At 39.5% G+C, this 17,363-nt stretch overlaps 1 protein-coding gene across 2 annotated transcripts in view; it reads right to left on the bottom strand.

The window, feature by feature from the left end:
- Nucleotides 1–13,349: 13,349 nt before the first annotated feature.
- The window catches only part of LOC137126042 (neural cell adhesion molecule 2-like), a 237,595-nt gene continuing 233,581 nt past the window's right edge, over nucleotides 13,350–17,363 (bottom strand). For both annotated transcript variants that reach the window (XM_067502442.1, XM_067502443.1), the window contains exon 17: nucleotides 13,350–16,971. In XM_067502442.1, the coding sequence (XP_067358543.1) occupies nucleotides 16,857–16,971 (115 nt within the window). In that variant the 3' untranslated portion in view covers nucleotides 13,350–16,856. The remainder of the gene's footprint in view (nucleotides 16,972–17,363) is intronic.

Below are 17,363 nucleotides of genomic sequence, written 5' to 3'. Positions count from 1 at the left end.
TTTCTTTGTCTCCTTGGTCCCTTTCGCGCCGAAGAGGGTTTTGCCCATAACAAAACTCAAAAGAGGAAACATCCATTCATCCATTATTTTAACTGCTAATTCTGTTAAGGTTACGGGGTTGATGAAACCCATCCCAGCTGTCACTGGACAAAAGGCAGGGTACACCCTGTACAGGTCAGCAGTCTATCACAGGCCACATGTAGAGACAGACAACCATTTACGCTACCATTTATACCTGTGAGCAATTTGGAGTCACCAATTAACTTAATGCATGTCTTTGGGCAATGGGAGGGAACCAGAATACCCAGAGAAAACCCAACAGATTCAAGCTGTGAGGCTGGAGTGCAAACCACTTCACCACCGTGCTCCCTAAAAAGGAAACTTTAAGTTCCAAATCAAACAAGACACAATGGGGTTCTAGAATTATAAATGCTATGTTAAAATTCTACAAAGAACTCATGACTGTAAATTTGAAAGGGGAAAAATTGTCTAAAATGGAAATACATGTATCTGGAACTGGAACAATTTAAATGACCTAAATGAAGAAAAAACCTAAAAACTCGGTGGAAAGTGCGTCATCTCAGTACAAAACACAACTGAGAAAGACTAAGAAAAATGTATTTAAAACCATTTCGAATAAAGTGACCTTTAGTTGCTGACCTTTATGGCAACGCTGTTGGAATTTAACAATCAGATATTTATGATGCGCAACCTATATGTGTGCCTATGTAACATGTATATCTCATAGTATAGCTTATATACCCAGACAGTTTAATAGTCTCAAATTTCCACCCAGCAAATGGTCTGCACTTATATAGCACTTTTCTACCCATTTGCACTCAATCTCACCCACCAACAACTGTGGGATTGGTGGAGGAGCGGTCTACCTTCCTGCACCACAGCACAACCTAAAAATGTCTTGTATAGATTCAGTGAGGTGACTAAGGAGCCTAAACTGTAAAGTTACTGTATTTTATAATCTACACTGTCTACTAATCTACACTCTCTGTCGAATATGGCATTAAAATGTATTATCAATACCACTGGCATGATTACCTATGGAGTCTCTGACATGAAGTGGGGAAGGTTGAACAGACGAGCTTTACATACAGCAGCTCTGGAAAGTACACACAGGCTCAATGCTGTCATTTCTCTTTGAAGCAATTGCATTAATAAATCAGGACTATAATTAAAATATCCAAGTATAAATCCCCATGAAACCTACAAGCAAAAGGATGTCTTGATAATAGCACAGTCCCAACTTGCTTTTTTTGTTATGATCCATCATTGTAAACATTTAGTTATAGCCAACAATGGAAAAAAAAATGATAATGTTTTCTTCTGATTCAAATGACATTTGCAACCTTCTCATGCTAATGTGCCAACTGTGTATAACTTGGCAATTTCTTCTTCAATTCAAAGCAAACAAATAAATTATTAGCCATCAGCATAATCGTAATACAGTTTGTGTACACTGTTTAAAACAACTGAATGTTCCAGAAAATGAACTTTGTTGTTTAAATGTAATCCATTTGTCCATATGACATTATTTTATTAGTTTCTGCATGATATTGGATTATTCCAGCAGGATCTGATTTTATTTTGGATGTCTTTAACAAACAGCAAACAGAAAGGGAGACCGGCTCCATCTCCTGGTTAGCTACACCTGGATGACTCATGTGCATTTGGAGACATACAGCAGAAACCTATTTATTCACGTTGTGCGTCGGTGATCATATCTAAATAGCATATGTCACCTTTTCAGAGGCTGGGCATTTCTTTTTGGAGAATGATCCATAACTTATTAAGTAATGGATGTGTATTTGTGTGTTTCTGTCTTAGTGGGTTGCATGGCCTCTAAAATTAAAGGAAGTTAATTTAGCAGTCTATTGAGTAGTCCGTTCTATTTCCCAACACATCCCAAGGTGACAGCATAATGCTGTGTAATACTCCTTCATGTTGTTTTGAAGACAGGGCAGGAGAGGGTAAAGGGGGAGGAGAGGGGGAGGACAAAGAGATGGTTGGTGTGTCTGCTCCGTCTTTTCATAGTGCTCTTTCCTACACCTCTAATCAGATTTACCAAGCCAGGCCAAACGCAGCGCTCGTATCGAGACCACCTTTAATGCAGCAAAAGAGGGAGAGCCATCGGAACCCCTCTTTGGACCGGCAGCTGAAATAACAGTGATCACTCCTGACAGCAGCGTATGAGTAGGGACTGCACTCACATTTGGCACAGTGCTCAAATGTCATTTCACCTTCGGCAAACACCAAAAGGTGACAGGCTTCATCCTTCTCGCCAGGTGCAGGGGTTGGCCGCAGGCGAGGACTCCGGGGATGTACACCGAAACCAATGTGTGTTGCAAAATGAAATGACTCTGTGCTCTCACGGACAAACCCCAAAATGAACAGGTATGTTAATGATGCATAATGAACTAACTTGGACAAGTCTGAAATTTAGATGTGCAGTGTATAGTTAGATATTATGATTAGATGTGGATAGGATAATGTGGTGAATCAATATCAATAACACACTCGACAACGTCCGCAAAAATAACAAGTTACTTTGCCCTTTCTGAATGTTAGCATCATTTCAAAATGTGAAGGAGGAAACACGAGTGATCACTATCGATTTTGTGTGTGTTCGCAACAATAGTAAAATGCAGCACTACCTGAAAAGGGATTTTCACTATAAAGCAACAAAATCAAAGCTATGAAGCATTTACAGAGGACCTTTAAACTGATACTTAACACTATGTGTCATCTCTACAACAAGCTTCTCTGTTGATTTGCAGAACAAAACGGGGCAATGCAGTCTAAGAGTTTGTGTTTTATTTATTTATTTATTTTAATTGTAGATGTATTAAAATCAACGTTTAAAAATTTGATTGACTTTTTTAATTTATAATTCTCCAGATACTACAGGTACAGCATAGTCAGTCTGGTGTTTATCTGCAAGCCGCAGTACTGTAAACCTTGGACTGCTTGGGCTGCTGCCGGATTCGACTTCATTTGAGACGTCCAAAATGTTATCATGTTGTAACTGATAGTAACCATGACCAAAATGCTCAAGTGCACCAAAACATCAAAGCACAACCTCAAACCTCAAAATAGACAAAACTGAAGAAATGCCTCAGTGCAACAGATAATATACAGTATGCAATATACAGTATGTTTTGTGTTTATTAGATACAAAATACATTGTTAACTGAATGTTAACACAGAGTCAGAAAAATCATTAGCTGTGTACCATCTGCGGACAAATACTAATGAAAATGTATCACCAGCCTCACAAGAGCTAATCAGATGGTAAAAGAAGTGTAAAAGAATGAAGTTCTAAGTTATTATGACAAGTAGAATGCATAAACTTTTGTGCATGCCTAAAAAAAAATTCTGTTTTTCTGTATGACATTTAGGAAATGAAAAGGGCCTCTAACAACACGTTGGTAGAAGTAGTCATTACCTTCTTTCCACTTCAAAAATCCAAATGAGTAATTTGCCATGGGATGGATGAATCTATACTGTAACTGTATTTCAAAAACAACCATAATCTCTCCACAATGTAGTCTTTATATGTTCCCTAATGCCTTCATGCAACTTTCACTAATTTATTTATTTTATGAAACTACACAGGACTGTAAATAAACTCCTGCATCTAAGAGCATCATGTTAAGACACTAAGACCTACAAGAGTCATTTCAGGACATCTGTAGAAGAAATTGGGTTTCACGAACAGCAGGATAAAGTGAAAAGCCGTCCAAGTCCTTCCTGATCCTCACATCAAAATATCACTGAACCTTCACAGGATGTTGTGGAGCACAGGGTGTAGAGCAGATTTCCAATTCCAAATCTCTCAAAGAACTGGAAGCTTTTCCCTTTGAAGGAATGATCCAAAATCCCACTGCACAGCTGTTAGAGGACTGAAGCTGGTCTAAAAAGCAGAAGCTGACCCTATTCTTTTTTTTCAGTGTACATAGTTTTACTGTATATTGTTGACTGATCTGGTTTTTCAGTTTTTAGGTTCTCACAACGTTTCTGCTGCTGGCCAGTAAATGTGCCTCTTTAAACCCTAAAAAACACGTCTCATGCATATTCTCAAAGAACAATGATCATCTTTTTATATCGTTTCTCATGAGTGATGGACAAACCAGAAGGAGAAAATGAGTTAAGTGGGACAATATTAATCATCATTGGCAGAAGGTCTTTGGTGTGGACACTAAAACTGCTCTGTCCCTTCACTTCAGATTTAAATTAAACATCCAGTCTGCACATTACTGTAAAAAGATGCCACAATGATGAAACAGGGACAAATATTAACTTGACCTCAAAATGATAATTATTCTTAAATGAGGGTTTTGTATCTGTGTACAGCGTGTTCTATTCAGCGTGTTTTATCCTCCCAGACTGACTATGGCCATTTAATTAATTTGACCAAATGGGGCATCGCATCAATGTACAGCCAGGGAATTCAACATAAATGAAAACACCAGCAGCGCCTTGCTACTAAAGAATATTTTCATGCTCTTATCCGTCATTTGCTGCACTGCCTCCCTGTGATGGTTAATTACCTGCTGTACACCAGCAGATATGCATTAGCTGAAGTGCTATTTACTACATTATGCGATGATCTCAACCTTTAATGTGGATAAAATGACGCCACATTTGCTTGAAAGTTCTTGAAAGTTAACCATAGATTTTCTCACATTATGCGTAAGGTTTTCATTAAATTAGAAACATTTTCCCAAATAATTTTGCCAGCAGGGAGAAAGAGAAATGGCAGCAGAAATAACTGCAGTTCTGAGTTCAGAGTGAAATTTCTCAGTGGGTTCATCACTACAAGTCACACGTTTTACATACAAGCAGCCACGTAAACCAGTGCTAATATAAAAGGTGATCATAACATCTTTAAGTTTAACAACATTACGAAACAAGCACAGACATGCACATCAGAGGTGCTCACTCATCTTCTCATGGCGTTTTCCTAAAGTGCCTCTATTCAGCGTTTTATAATTTGGATTCTAGACCTTTGATTTTACATTAAACAGATTCTCTAATGTCTGTTTCTACTTTTCCAAATCCTCATGTTATTTCATGTATTAAGTCCTCAATCAGTTACAATGTGCTGTGTTTTTTTTGTACTTCCGGGTTCTCTCATAATATTTTGAGGCAATGCATCTGTCAAGACCACTCTGCTACTTAACAACTCCAGATGTAGTAAAAAACACATTTGTAGGATTATGAAGCCGAGTATAGGACTGGAAATGTACCATTTATAGATAAAGTGGATCCATGGATAGTCAGTTCAGACAAATTATCTGCACACAAATTAAACTAATTCATCACGTTACTATCATATAAATCAATCAGACTTGCTCACTGATTGTGAGCGCTGTTCACAATGAACTAATACAACCAGAGATTTTCAAGAAAGTTATCGCAGTACAGAAACTGTACAATGAAGTAACTCAAAAATATAGATTACACATTTTGTCAACAACATCTCAGACAAACAACTGTTCCAGCATTACTACTAGAATATTCAATTAGCTCTGTAGCTGTGTCATAAAAACTTTAACATTATTTATTCATGAAGTGTTACTCCAACATCAGTGGTGTACAAGCTATAGAGGAGTTTCAACTGAAGACAGTTATATTGTCTCCTCACATGGTGAGTTGTGAAACAAAACATTTAAAGCATCGTCTGCTCTGAAACCATGATCTGTTGCTGATTCAGATGACGCAGCAGTGACCCTATCGTGGATCTGAATATAGATATTTCATCTTGGCTGGATGCTTCCCCTTTGATAGTCTGATGCATATTCATTAGTCGCGATATCCACCAGAAGGTTATTATCCATAAATGTCACTCTGTAATTAATTAATCCTGTCTGCTGGTTGCTCACCCTGCTTCATTAACGAGCCAAGTCTAGCTGATTGTATTCATATTCATGTGTCCAAATATACAGCTCTATTTCTTATTCAGATGCCAGAATATTTCACTTCATTAGCAGCAGGAATCGCCGGAGGGCCATTTGACAGACAGGATCTGCTTTCTGAGGTTTCCTGTCAGTGGTGTGCACAGGATCCCGTTTGCCTGTTTGGGTTGTTACAGTAATGAGGGAACACATGGCTCTGGAGTCAAAAGTGAGGGAACAATTTGGTCAATGAGGCAAAGTTTACTCGCATTCGAATGAGAATCACCTTCGATGGGTAATGTGGTCCAAGGAGACAATTATGGGGGTAATTTTGTGCTGTTTAGCAAATTGATTTTTAAAGCTACCCCAGAGGCACATCTATTACTGTTGGTTTGAGTTTTAATAAAAATCCAATATGAATTTGCACAAAGCCGAGAGGAGTAACTCTGCCACATTAGGCTAATAGAGAAGAATACCACAGCTCACGAATGGCTTGCAAATAGTTTGACATTTACCCTCCCATGCACTCAATTATTGGGTGAGACTTTTATCCTTAGGCTCTGCTCAGTTATGCATGGTGCTTTCTGCAAATGGTAATAATCCATATAGGCTGTAAGGGACACTGTAACACATGCTACGTGGCCAAAGAATGTGCTTAGCGCTAAAAGAGATAGCTTCATTATTGCGAGCTCACATGTCAAATCCCCGAACAGTGGGCAAAATTTTAAACCACTATTCACACATCAGCATAATGTACAAAACATAAATGTAAATTGAAGTGCTTGAGCAGACAGCTACTTTCTTTGTGCCCAAGGCTTCTGGTTTGAATCGCCAACAGTTAGATTAAGCTACAACTCTCCGAGACGTCTGAAGAAGCCACTAATGTAACTGGTTTAACAGAAATGTTTCAATGTGACGGGAAAGCTTGGCTACTCATATGACCAGATACTGTGGACTGTTAAATATTTATGGGTGGATTAAAATAAAACTGGGAGTAAGCCCTTTAACATTTCAATCTTAAACTAACGTCGGTTAAAAAGAACATTTGGTAAAATGAAAGGATCGGCATAAGTAAGGGAATACTGATGTGGCAAAAAACATCACAAAAAAGTTCTGTTCACTCAGTCTTTAATCAGAGATCATTAGGACACATTCACAGGTTAATCAGCATGCCAAATGCTCCGCGTTTATGTTTTAGCATAGTAAAGTTTGTCATTAAAACCTAAAAATAAAAGTTACCACTCGTATTAGTATTTGACAAAATATTTTTAAAGTTAGAGTAGAGCTACTTCATCAAATTTCATGGCAAAACACAATACTCAAAAGTACAAGTGTCAAGCTGTAGTTAAAATACAGTACATCAACATGAATATGGGCAGCAAATTTTGTGGCAATACTTCCAAAAACTGTGGGCCATCCCTGGGACCACACCTTCTGCAGCATGACTAAAACCAAAGTGACTGCAGAGAGCCTAAAATTAACTACGTGGAACTACATAGAGTGCAAGTGTTCTCCTAGTTTTTACTGCATTGTGTTTTCCCTAGATTATCAAGGTTAAATTTGACTAATTGACTGTGAAATAGCTAGAAAACAAGTCAGCTACACCTCTCAAACTCACACGAGTGATACCAGTTGTTATATGATGGAAGTCACACTATATAATGAAGTGTCGGGAGTCATACCTTTAGGGCCTGGGGTGCAGCAGGGTGTTGTGGTTAATTGAGATGAAAGTCTAAGGTTGAAGCTTGTGTCACTTTTCCTAAATGAAATAGTTACTGTATCAAATATATATTCTTTAATCAAATCTGCGTTCATATGATTATCTCAAAAACAGTCAGGTAGCTTAATCCTGTTAAGGCTGGACGTTAAATAAGTAGATCAGATTACTTACATCAATGCCATGACACATTTCAGGTTAAAAACCATATTTTCAATTCAGCTGTAGAAGTTTTTACATTTTTAAATAGTGCATTATTGTAGCATTATTAAAATCAGTGATAAAACACTGGTTTCTGCGTAGCTATAGCTGCAGCAGTGACGTGAAACGCATGACTTCACCAAGCTGAAATTTAAATTTGCTTTGAACATCATCATCACAGACTGCCTATAACTGCACAGCATTATAATTTAGGCGTAAACGGCTCAAAAGTCAATTACTGGCATGTGATCCAGCAATGATTCCAGTGGGCAAAGAAATTCATGCCAAGTGGTGCACTGAAATTCCTCAATTGTACTTTATTGCAAGTGTTTTTTTTTCCCCATCCAGCAGGATAGAGTGCATATAAACTCAGCTTACATGCACAGACTCAATAGCCTCCTGCAGCACTGAGCTCTGTAATGAAAGCGCCTGGAATCACCGCACAGAGAGATAAAGTGACCAGCAAACGTGACTTCTTCCAGATTTCCATCCGAGTGTATTTATCTGTGTCTGTTGTTGAATATCAAAGGGCCTTCCTCACACAAGCTCAACACACCTCGTGTTTCTCTTTCAAGGCGCTGCATCGCTTTGAAAGAGTTACAACCCGGAGTAATTTAGGCCCATTCCCTTGGAAAATCCTCCCAGTGTGTCCTTGAACACTAAGCCTGCAGTGCGAACAGCCGTAAAGCTCTCATTTGTCATCTGGATTGTGCCTCAGCTTCCTCCAGAGCTCACCTTTTGGGACAAAGCAGCGGACAGCGTGAGGACTGTTTTATCACTTGATGTGCAGTTGCTTTTAATAGGGAAAAAATAAAGATGGTGCAGCACTGTCTTCTATTATTTAGCAAATTTGTGCTTCCTCTTGTGCTGCCTGTTGTTACGGTGCAATGTTTCCGGTATGCGCTGCTCCAAAAAAAGCCACTTTAATGAGCTTCAGCGAGGGGCCACGACCTCAACTCGCAACTCTAAAACATAAGTCAGCAACTTCTCGATGATGTAAAAATTCTCAGCCGAGTAACGTTTAACAGGGTTACATTGAGTTTGACAGATGCGAATGCGGGAGAAGTCCTGTTGTGGCATATTGAGCTGTAGCTCCAAATGAATAAGAGAGTGGGCATGTAATGGCTTTCATACAAATGCTAAGTGCTGCTTCTTTGCTGAACTTACTGATAGAAATGCTTCTAATAGAAACACTGAGGGGAAATGTCCCTCGTTCCCGGCTACAAGAATCTGCTGAAAAGTCAAACACATCTTGTGGCGCGCTTCCAAGTGTGTTCACCTTTTCAACTCTTCTTGGAAATCTGGAGGGAATTGCTCCGCTCTCAGCGGCTGCTTTCCATCCGAGCCTTCAGAACAGTGCTTCACCTGCAAAGGGCCCGATCGGCCAACCACTGATTTTCTGACATGACTTGTCAAAACAATATTCATCCTAAAATTTGGTGCACAGTGATCCACTGCTTAGGCCCTAGGACGCCAACAACAAGTGATTTGTCATTTAAAAAAACAACACAAAAACAGGTGAAATCAATTAGTTCTATGTCCTTGTCAATAGTACTGTTTAAAATTAAAATTATTAAGTTCAAATCTAGTTAGCAAAATACTCGACAAATGATATTTCTCATGCTGCTCGTGAATCACAAAGGCCAAGTTCATTCTTAAACACGTTTAAACGCTAGCAGTTAGCTGACGTATGTTAGCTCACGGAAGCGACTCACCCGTTTCTGCTTCCACTGGACCGAGTTGAATGTGGCTAACGGGCTTCGGAACTGCCAGAAAGTCCACTGTCGATAATAGTCACACACACTCAGCTACAAGCTACTTTCTCTGCTTTGGACATTTATCCTCTTTGTTAGCAGTAGCGTTAGCATTAGCACTGCTGTTTCGGTGTCCCACTTGGTGCGAGTCACCTGATGCATTTAAGGACAATCCGTTTGTACAGGATAAAGGATTTACCTTAACATATTAACACTTGTAAAAACAATCATTATTATTTTTAAATGTAATTACTGGGCTAAGTAACTAAGGTGAAGAAAGTGGTTATATAAGTAACATTTTCACTTGTGGAAATAGCCTGACCTTCAAAAGGCAGTTAAAATTTGTATTTAAAGATGGTCTAATTTTGAATTATTAAAAATACCAGTCACTGCTTTTTGTGTTTGAACAAATGCAAACTTCGTACCTTGAGCTGCTCTGCTGCTTAGAAAAGTTTCCTTGGAGTATGGAAATGAATTAAATACACCGACTTCTGTGTTATGAGCATATGTCTACGCTCAGACCAAAACACCAAAGTCCGAGCTGCTTATCACCACATAGCCACTGCAATGGTCAAAACATGTTGACCCCAGACAAAATGATGTCAGCTGGAGTTTGTTCAGTTGTCATAGAGTCAACTCCAGATGCTTACTTTGTAAAATAGCGGGTTGTCAAGTCCATTTCCAACAGTTCAAATGATTTTGGATGACATTATTTACCTTCCTTCTGGTGATATTTCAGCTCCTTCAGGAATTCATCTGCAAACCAGTGTGTCAGCGCAAACAGACCTTAACACATCAAGCAAATTATTCTTTACTAAAACTGTTTCTCCTCTAGAAAGAAAAAGGTTAGGCATGTACTTTACGGTGAAACTACGTGTTCTATAGATTTTAAAAACTGCAGCTGCCACTGAACAGCATTTTGTTAGTTGTTTCTCTGAGTTTGATTCTTGTGCTTGTGTTTGCATACAAGAGGGTCCGTGATTCAGTTTACACGTCTCTACCACAACAGATTTATTTTATCCTCACTTTTGTTTTAAGAATACAGCTCAAATTCACGAACTTGCCGCTTCCCATCTTCTCTGCTGTCAAACTGCAGCAGAGTCAGACCTCTGCTGGGGGAGTCTGAAACCAAGCAGATTAAGAAAGCACAGGGTTGTACCTGCCAAAGATGCTCTCTGCTGGGTTTGCCCAGGTGGAAGCTCCACTCGCTTACATATTGGCATATTTTCACAAATTAGTTTCTGTGTGTGTTTGTTTGTCACTGTGGAATTCTGTGTGCAAGGCTGTGAGAGGATGAGGCGTTTACGTGCACGTGGGCGTACGAGAGAGCTAACTTTAACAATAGCAGGGAGTTTTTTTCCCAGACTTCCCAAACTTCTCTCCCAGTTGGGATTAAGGTGCTGTCAGTACACAGTATCATGGGAGTCTCTGCAAAAGGAAAGATTAGGGGAGAAATACCACCTGAAGGCTTACTGTGCTATCTTGTCATGTGGTGTGTGTGGCTTTGATTGTTGTTGCTTATGTGTGTGTTTGTATGTGGTCCAACGCTACTGTTGTTTGTCTAACTTCCTGCGTAGCAAAGACGTAATCACCGGACTGTCAGGCTACCATGTGACAAGCTAAAGAAAATAATCATTCTTGTTTCTTCTCCTTCTGAGATTGTTCATCTCATCTCCAATCACATGTCCACCTCGTTACCCCCCTAGAGTGGCCAATATCCCTCCCGTCTGCATCTCTTTAATCCAAATGAGACGCAGTGTTTGATGTGCAGACTGCCTTTGAGTCCCTCTGAGAGATGAAGTCGAAGTTTGTTACCAGAGGCCCTTGCAGCCAGGATCCAACAGGCAGCCTGCTGCTTCCCTCCCTCCCTCACACGAGGGATGGACACGTCTGAGAAACGTTATCTGCAGACTTCAAATGAGCAGTGAAGAGGGGGCAGCTTTGTTAGGGAACACTGTGGCTCCTCCGTGCAATTCAGAATTGTCTTAATTCCTCCTTTGAGTGGAGCTTCTCAGTCTTAAAGCACTTGTTCCGTTTCAAGGAGGAGAAGCCAGATTTAGATGCAACGCAGTCACTACTTAAAACAAGAGTAATGGAGGTTTAGGAGTGACCTTGATGAAACACAACACTGTCCTCTGGAAAATTGAGCTCTACTCACTTCAATTGCAAAAAATTAAAAGCTATTACAGAGTCTTTGTGGAGAAGTGTACTTTTATCCTACAACTGCTCCATACTGACTTCATATCACAGCCCACTATAAAGCAGAGGATTATAATTTTCAACCAGCATCTGTATGGTTGCCCTTCCCCCACCACACACATACATGCGTATATTAAATAACATTTTTTAGTAAATGTGTTGATCATTATTTTATGACATTCTTGTGCTGATACCTCAAAGGTGATTTCTCACTGGGTAAGAATCAGTTGTCCTTTATGAATAAATAAAGACAATCCACATTTTCCCCACAAAGCTTTACCAAACATGCATTTATGACCTATCTTAGTATTAGAAAAAAGTTTCAAACTTCACAAGAATCATCTGACATTAATTATTTATTTTGGTCAGAGCTGAGCTTCACTTGGCTTAAATCTAATAAAACAGACAGCCTGAATTCATCAGCCTGGACCTGTGAAACTCACTAGTTGTCCCTGCAATTTCGCCACTAAAATAGGATCATGTTAAAAATTGAACATGCACATTCCTGGCAAAATTAGACACAAAATTATTATCTTTGATAGCAGCTACAGCTTAAAACATAAGTGTATGAATTTGCAGGACACCCACATTCAGTGTAAGCTGGAGAACCAGAAAAGGCAAAAATGACACATGAATGGCTTCTTTTACCAGGACATGTTTATTTACAGCGGCAAATGACAGGAGTCACAAGTGTTCCACAGGTACGTACAGAGAGACATCAATAGTTCCCACCTCCTGCACAAAGCACACTCAGCGGGGCAGTCCAAGGGACAAAGGGAGCATGGGGACAAAGAGGACACACACTGTACACTGAGCTCAAACACACCTGTTTTACCCCCTACAGAAAAAGGATGGAGGAGACAAAGGGGAAGGGAGGATGACAGAGGGGAGCGGAGGTTGGGGATTTACACTCATATTCAAATACAAAAGAACATGTACAAATCGTATAGCCTCCAGGCACTGTGCTCCCATATTTACAGTCATCGTAACAGGCAGCAGAACCACTCCATGGCAGGACCATCCGTTTGAGATATGCAGGTACAAGGGCTTGCTGGGAGAAAACAAAGCCAGTGCTACGAGGTCTGAAGAAAAAAAAACTAAACACTGGAGTCTGAGAGGCAGGGAATAGTGGTGGTGGTGGTGATGGGGGGGGGGGGGGGGGGGGGGGGGAGGGGGGGGCAGGGGGGAGACACATGCATGGAGTGCTGCAGCCTGGGGAATTAATCAGTGTCGAGAACTACATAATCAGGTTTTACCTATCAGAGCGCACTCTGAAACTCAGCATGAGAGCTCTCGCCAACTCACTCCCCACTCAAAGAGAAAGACTTGTACGCTCAAAGCACTTGGACATTCACACTTGGCACGTGGTCATCATTACCTACATGACTTGCAGAGCCGCGTAATGCATCACAGAGCTGAGAAGTGTACTTATTAATACACGTTTATCTCATATAAATAATTAACAGATATATTCTAACAAAATAAATGCTGGAAAGGAAAACATTTTATGTTTGTAACTCTTTAATTTACATTAATAGTTAGTAAGTAGGGGAATCTTTTTGTAAAAAAAAAAAAAAAAAACTGGCACACACTTTCCCACAAGCACGCACACAGACTGGTTTACAGTTCGTGCAGATACATTCAACAGACATACATGCAACCTGATTCATGTAGACTAGTGTATTCACCCACCCATGCATGTATGCACGCACACACACACACACAAACACACACACACACCCTCATATGATGATACATTACATGGCGTTAAAACCAGAGTGCTGCAGGCCCATGACTCAGCTACAGTTTGTATTCAGGAGTTACAGCATCAACCTGGCAGGTTGTTCTACGCGTTTGTTTCTGCCCAGTGTTGTCGACTATGACCCACAATGCTAAGAATACATTTCCCAGAATTCACAGCACAATAATAAAATTCAATTTTCTGGCATTCTGTGGCAAAAATGCAGCAATGTCACCAATCAGGGGTTCATTTGATGTTCTACACTGCTGCAGTGGCACTGGACCACAATGGGGGGAGGAAAAAAAAAAGAGAAGGCACTGTAATGCTGTAATTACTGCCTCCATTGAAATGCTGTGAAATAGCCTTAGGCCATGGATTTTCTTAAGGGAAAGCAAATGACTAGAAAAAGCTATATTACACCATCACTGAACTTTGGACCAAAACACAACATAAGAAGAAGGAAAAAAAAAAAAAAAAAGGAAAACAGCTTCTTAATCTGAGGAGCGTTCACACACAAAAAGAAAGCCAAGCCTGTTGCATTTTGAAAAAAGACACATCCTTTAGGGTATATTTACATAAAAGCTTTGTAAAATATTCTTTTTTTCACCTATGTACAACACATGACAACATCAGAGAGAACAGTGATCAGACTGAGAAACTAAACAAAAAAAAAAACAAAAAAAAAGGTTTGAAAAGACACATTCGACACAGGAATGAATAAAGAAAACAGTGGTTATCAATAAAAACATACATGACACATGTGATTTATTCGTCCTCAGCGTTTGTTCCCATGCCTCGAGTCCTGCCATTCACTGCTTTTTCCTGCTTTTCCAGATAATGATGATCACATGACAGCGCCCGGGGCATTTGTGGGGACGCCTTTCACATCCATTTTTTCCCAGTTGTGTGTCAAAGCATAAATTGCAGTGCCGTTAACCCCTGGCTGTATGCAATCTGAGCACAGATGAATAAAACATACTTATGCATACATTGTTAGAGAATGAGACAGTTAAAGAGTGTCAGCAGTATTCAGCATCAATATAAAAGGCTTGGCTAACAATGACATCAATATGCAGTATTATACTATGTACTGTCTATACTGCACCAATCTTTGTCTTTTTTGTTTTTTTCCCGTGACACAAACTATGATTCACAACAGCCCTTCCAACACAATTATTGTCACTTCACTTCCTAATAATTGATATTTTGCTCTTGTTATGTATATATATAATTATTTATATATATATAAAACTTATTCTCCATAAAGTGACAACCGCAAATGCCTGTCAAATTAACTGGTGTCCTCATTTTTCTCATTGAGAGCAGTTTGTCTCTTTCTGTTGAAGCCAGCTAGCTTGAAACACAATGCTACAGCATCAGCCAAACACCCTTTTCAGCTGTAGAGCTCTGGGGGGGATGATGTCACATAATCCCACAATCCGTTAGTTGAATGACAACACCACCGTTTTGGCAGGAGTAATGACATTTGAACGAACAATCTGTGATACAAAATTTCATGACTCCCATGATGACTTTGACCAAAGCAAGGATGGATGATGGTTATAAAGGCATCATTTCATATATGAGGTGGTACCTTTGGAAATTCATTTCTACAACAATACCACAGTTAAAGTGCGACTTCACCAATTTTCAACTTGCTCTGTATGGCTTTAGTTTAGAGTGTAAATGTACATCAATGCTTTTAAACTTTACTTAAACTTCACTGTATTAAAATATTTTTCTGCTTCTAGCTAAAAAAAACTCCTCCAGATAACATCACCCAGTTTTCCATCCTTAGGAGTTCAGATGATGTCATCTGTAGGAGCTCTGGAAAGGTAGGATTACAAACTCCATAGTATGAACAACAAGATGACATCATCTGAACTGAAGGTTCCTCCAAATGATGTCATTTGGAGGCATTTTCCAGCTAGAAGTACAGAGATATTTTGATATAGGGAAGTCAGAGGGAAGTTTAATGGCATTTATGTACACGTACTACCAAAACTACAGTAGAACCAAAAGAAGCAAGTTCAATATCAGTGAAGCTGTCACTTCAAATGAATATATGTTTTAGTCCTTTAACATCACAGACTAGTTATCCACAGCTGGTTAGGACACCATTACTCACGCTACTAACAGCTGTGGTTAAGTGACAATCTAAAACGTCTGACAACTGCAGGCACCTACACTCTAGACATAACCCGCTGATAACCGATCAGTACATGGGGCCGTTTTAAAAATCGCCAAACAAATGAATAAAGCTGATGGACAAAAACAGTTTTTATAATTACAATTCTCAGGTACTGTACCGTCATCATTTGAACAAACGTTTTCTTCGTTGAAAGAAAAAAGTGGGATTCAATGCTGACCAGCAGCCGAGATTATTCAATTACAGTAACCAAACAGTAAAACCAGTCTGTGAGGATTCAAGAAATACCTTCAAAGTTGGGCTGAAGGTTTGGCTATTTAGAAAATGTCGGGTGATTCACAGGTCTGTATTGCTGTCTACTCAGCGGGTTCAATTATTCTAAAATCACACCAGGGGTAATGTAAGGATAAAAGTTTTATTGTGTATTGCAAGATTGTGTTCAATATATTTGGAACTAAAATGTGGAATGAACTCTCAGGGCTTGAAATCCATACAAGCACCATTCATTTAAATCCACCATAGCCGCATCTACTCCTGCCAAAAAAGCCGCGTGCACCGAATTAGCCACGTGAATTCCGGAGCTCTATTAAAGACATAACAAGGTTGCCGTAGTGTAACCCCCAGGCACGGAAACAGGTGATAAGATTTAAACCTGTGTGATATTCTGCCCATACTCAAAATAAGAACATAAGGTGTGAGCTACGGGTCAAACAGGTGTACTAGTGTACGTCTGCGTTTGTGATTGTGACTCTTGTGTGAGAAACCATAGAAGTGAGGCTGGTGATTTATACCCGAATGATTTTTACCTGCATGAAAGATGAAAGTTTATGTGGGGTGTAAAACAAGAAAATAAACGCGAAAGTGACTTCGGGAAATGAGTTGACAAATAAAAGCAAAAAAACAAAAAAAAGAAGTAATATACAATCATTGATCAACAAGAGCTTTCCATTGATGCCATGTTTGTCAGAACATGATACATTTACCACTCAGGATGTCTAAAAGGTTGACACGTTCCTCCTTTCTATTTTCTCTCAAGTATTTGTATTTACACATGCCTTTCACTGGGGCATTGTTATAAACAGATATGGTATTTTACTCCACTATTTTCCAGTGTTGTAGTTTCTCTGGGTTTTGGTCTCGTGATCCGAATGTTCTTTTGGTGGCGGGTGGGGGCCGACTCTTTTTACGCTTTGCTGTCGTCGGGCTTTGTGTGAATGCTGTTGTCACTGTGCACTTTGATTTCAATCGTATCTGGTTTGAGAGACTCTTTTCCATTTTCTTCCTTCAGCGGTAGCTTCCTGCGGTATTAAAAAAAATAAATAAATAAAAAAAAGACAAATTGCACAGAAATGGGTGTCAGGTTGTGTAATTACAGCAGTAATTACAAGAACTTAGAGCACACGTACAATTAATGTGACCAGGCACAGACTCAAAGTGAGAATCTAAAGGATGTTTTTGTATGAAGCAGGCACATACAGTACATGTTAGCTAAATTAGAACCTAATTACTGCTATGAAAGAGTGTGGACTTAATGGGGGTTTTTTTTTTCAACAAAATGCGTACTTTCCCGCTTTGGGTTCAACCAGTAATCACCTTTTAGACCTTTTGGAGAGTGAATGAGTTGTCCAAACTGGGATTAATAAAACGAAATATAATAGAAGTGAAAAAGCAGGAGGGATGTTAAGTAGAA

Source organism: Channa argus, chromosome 4 (genome assembly GCF_033026475.1).
Source record: "Channa argus isolate prfri chromosome 4, Channa argus male v1.0, whole genome shotgun sequence".
NCBI classification, from domain to species: domain Eukaryota; kingdom Metazoa; phylum Chordata; class Actinopteri; order Anabantiformes; family Channidae; genus Channa; species Channa argus.
The sequence above is the reverse complement of the archived record's forward strand: the minus strand, read 5'-3'. Positions and strand labels throughout refer to the sequence as shown.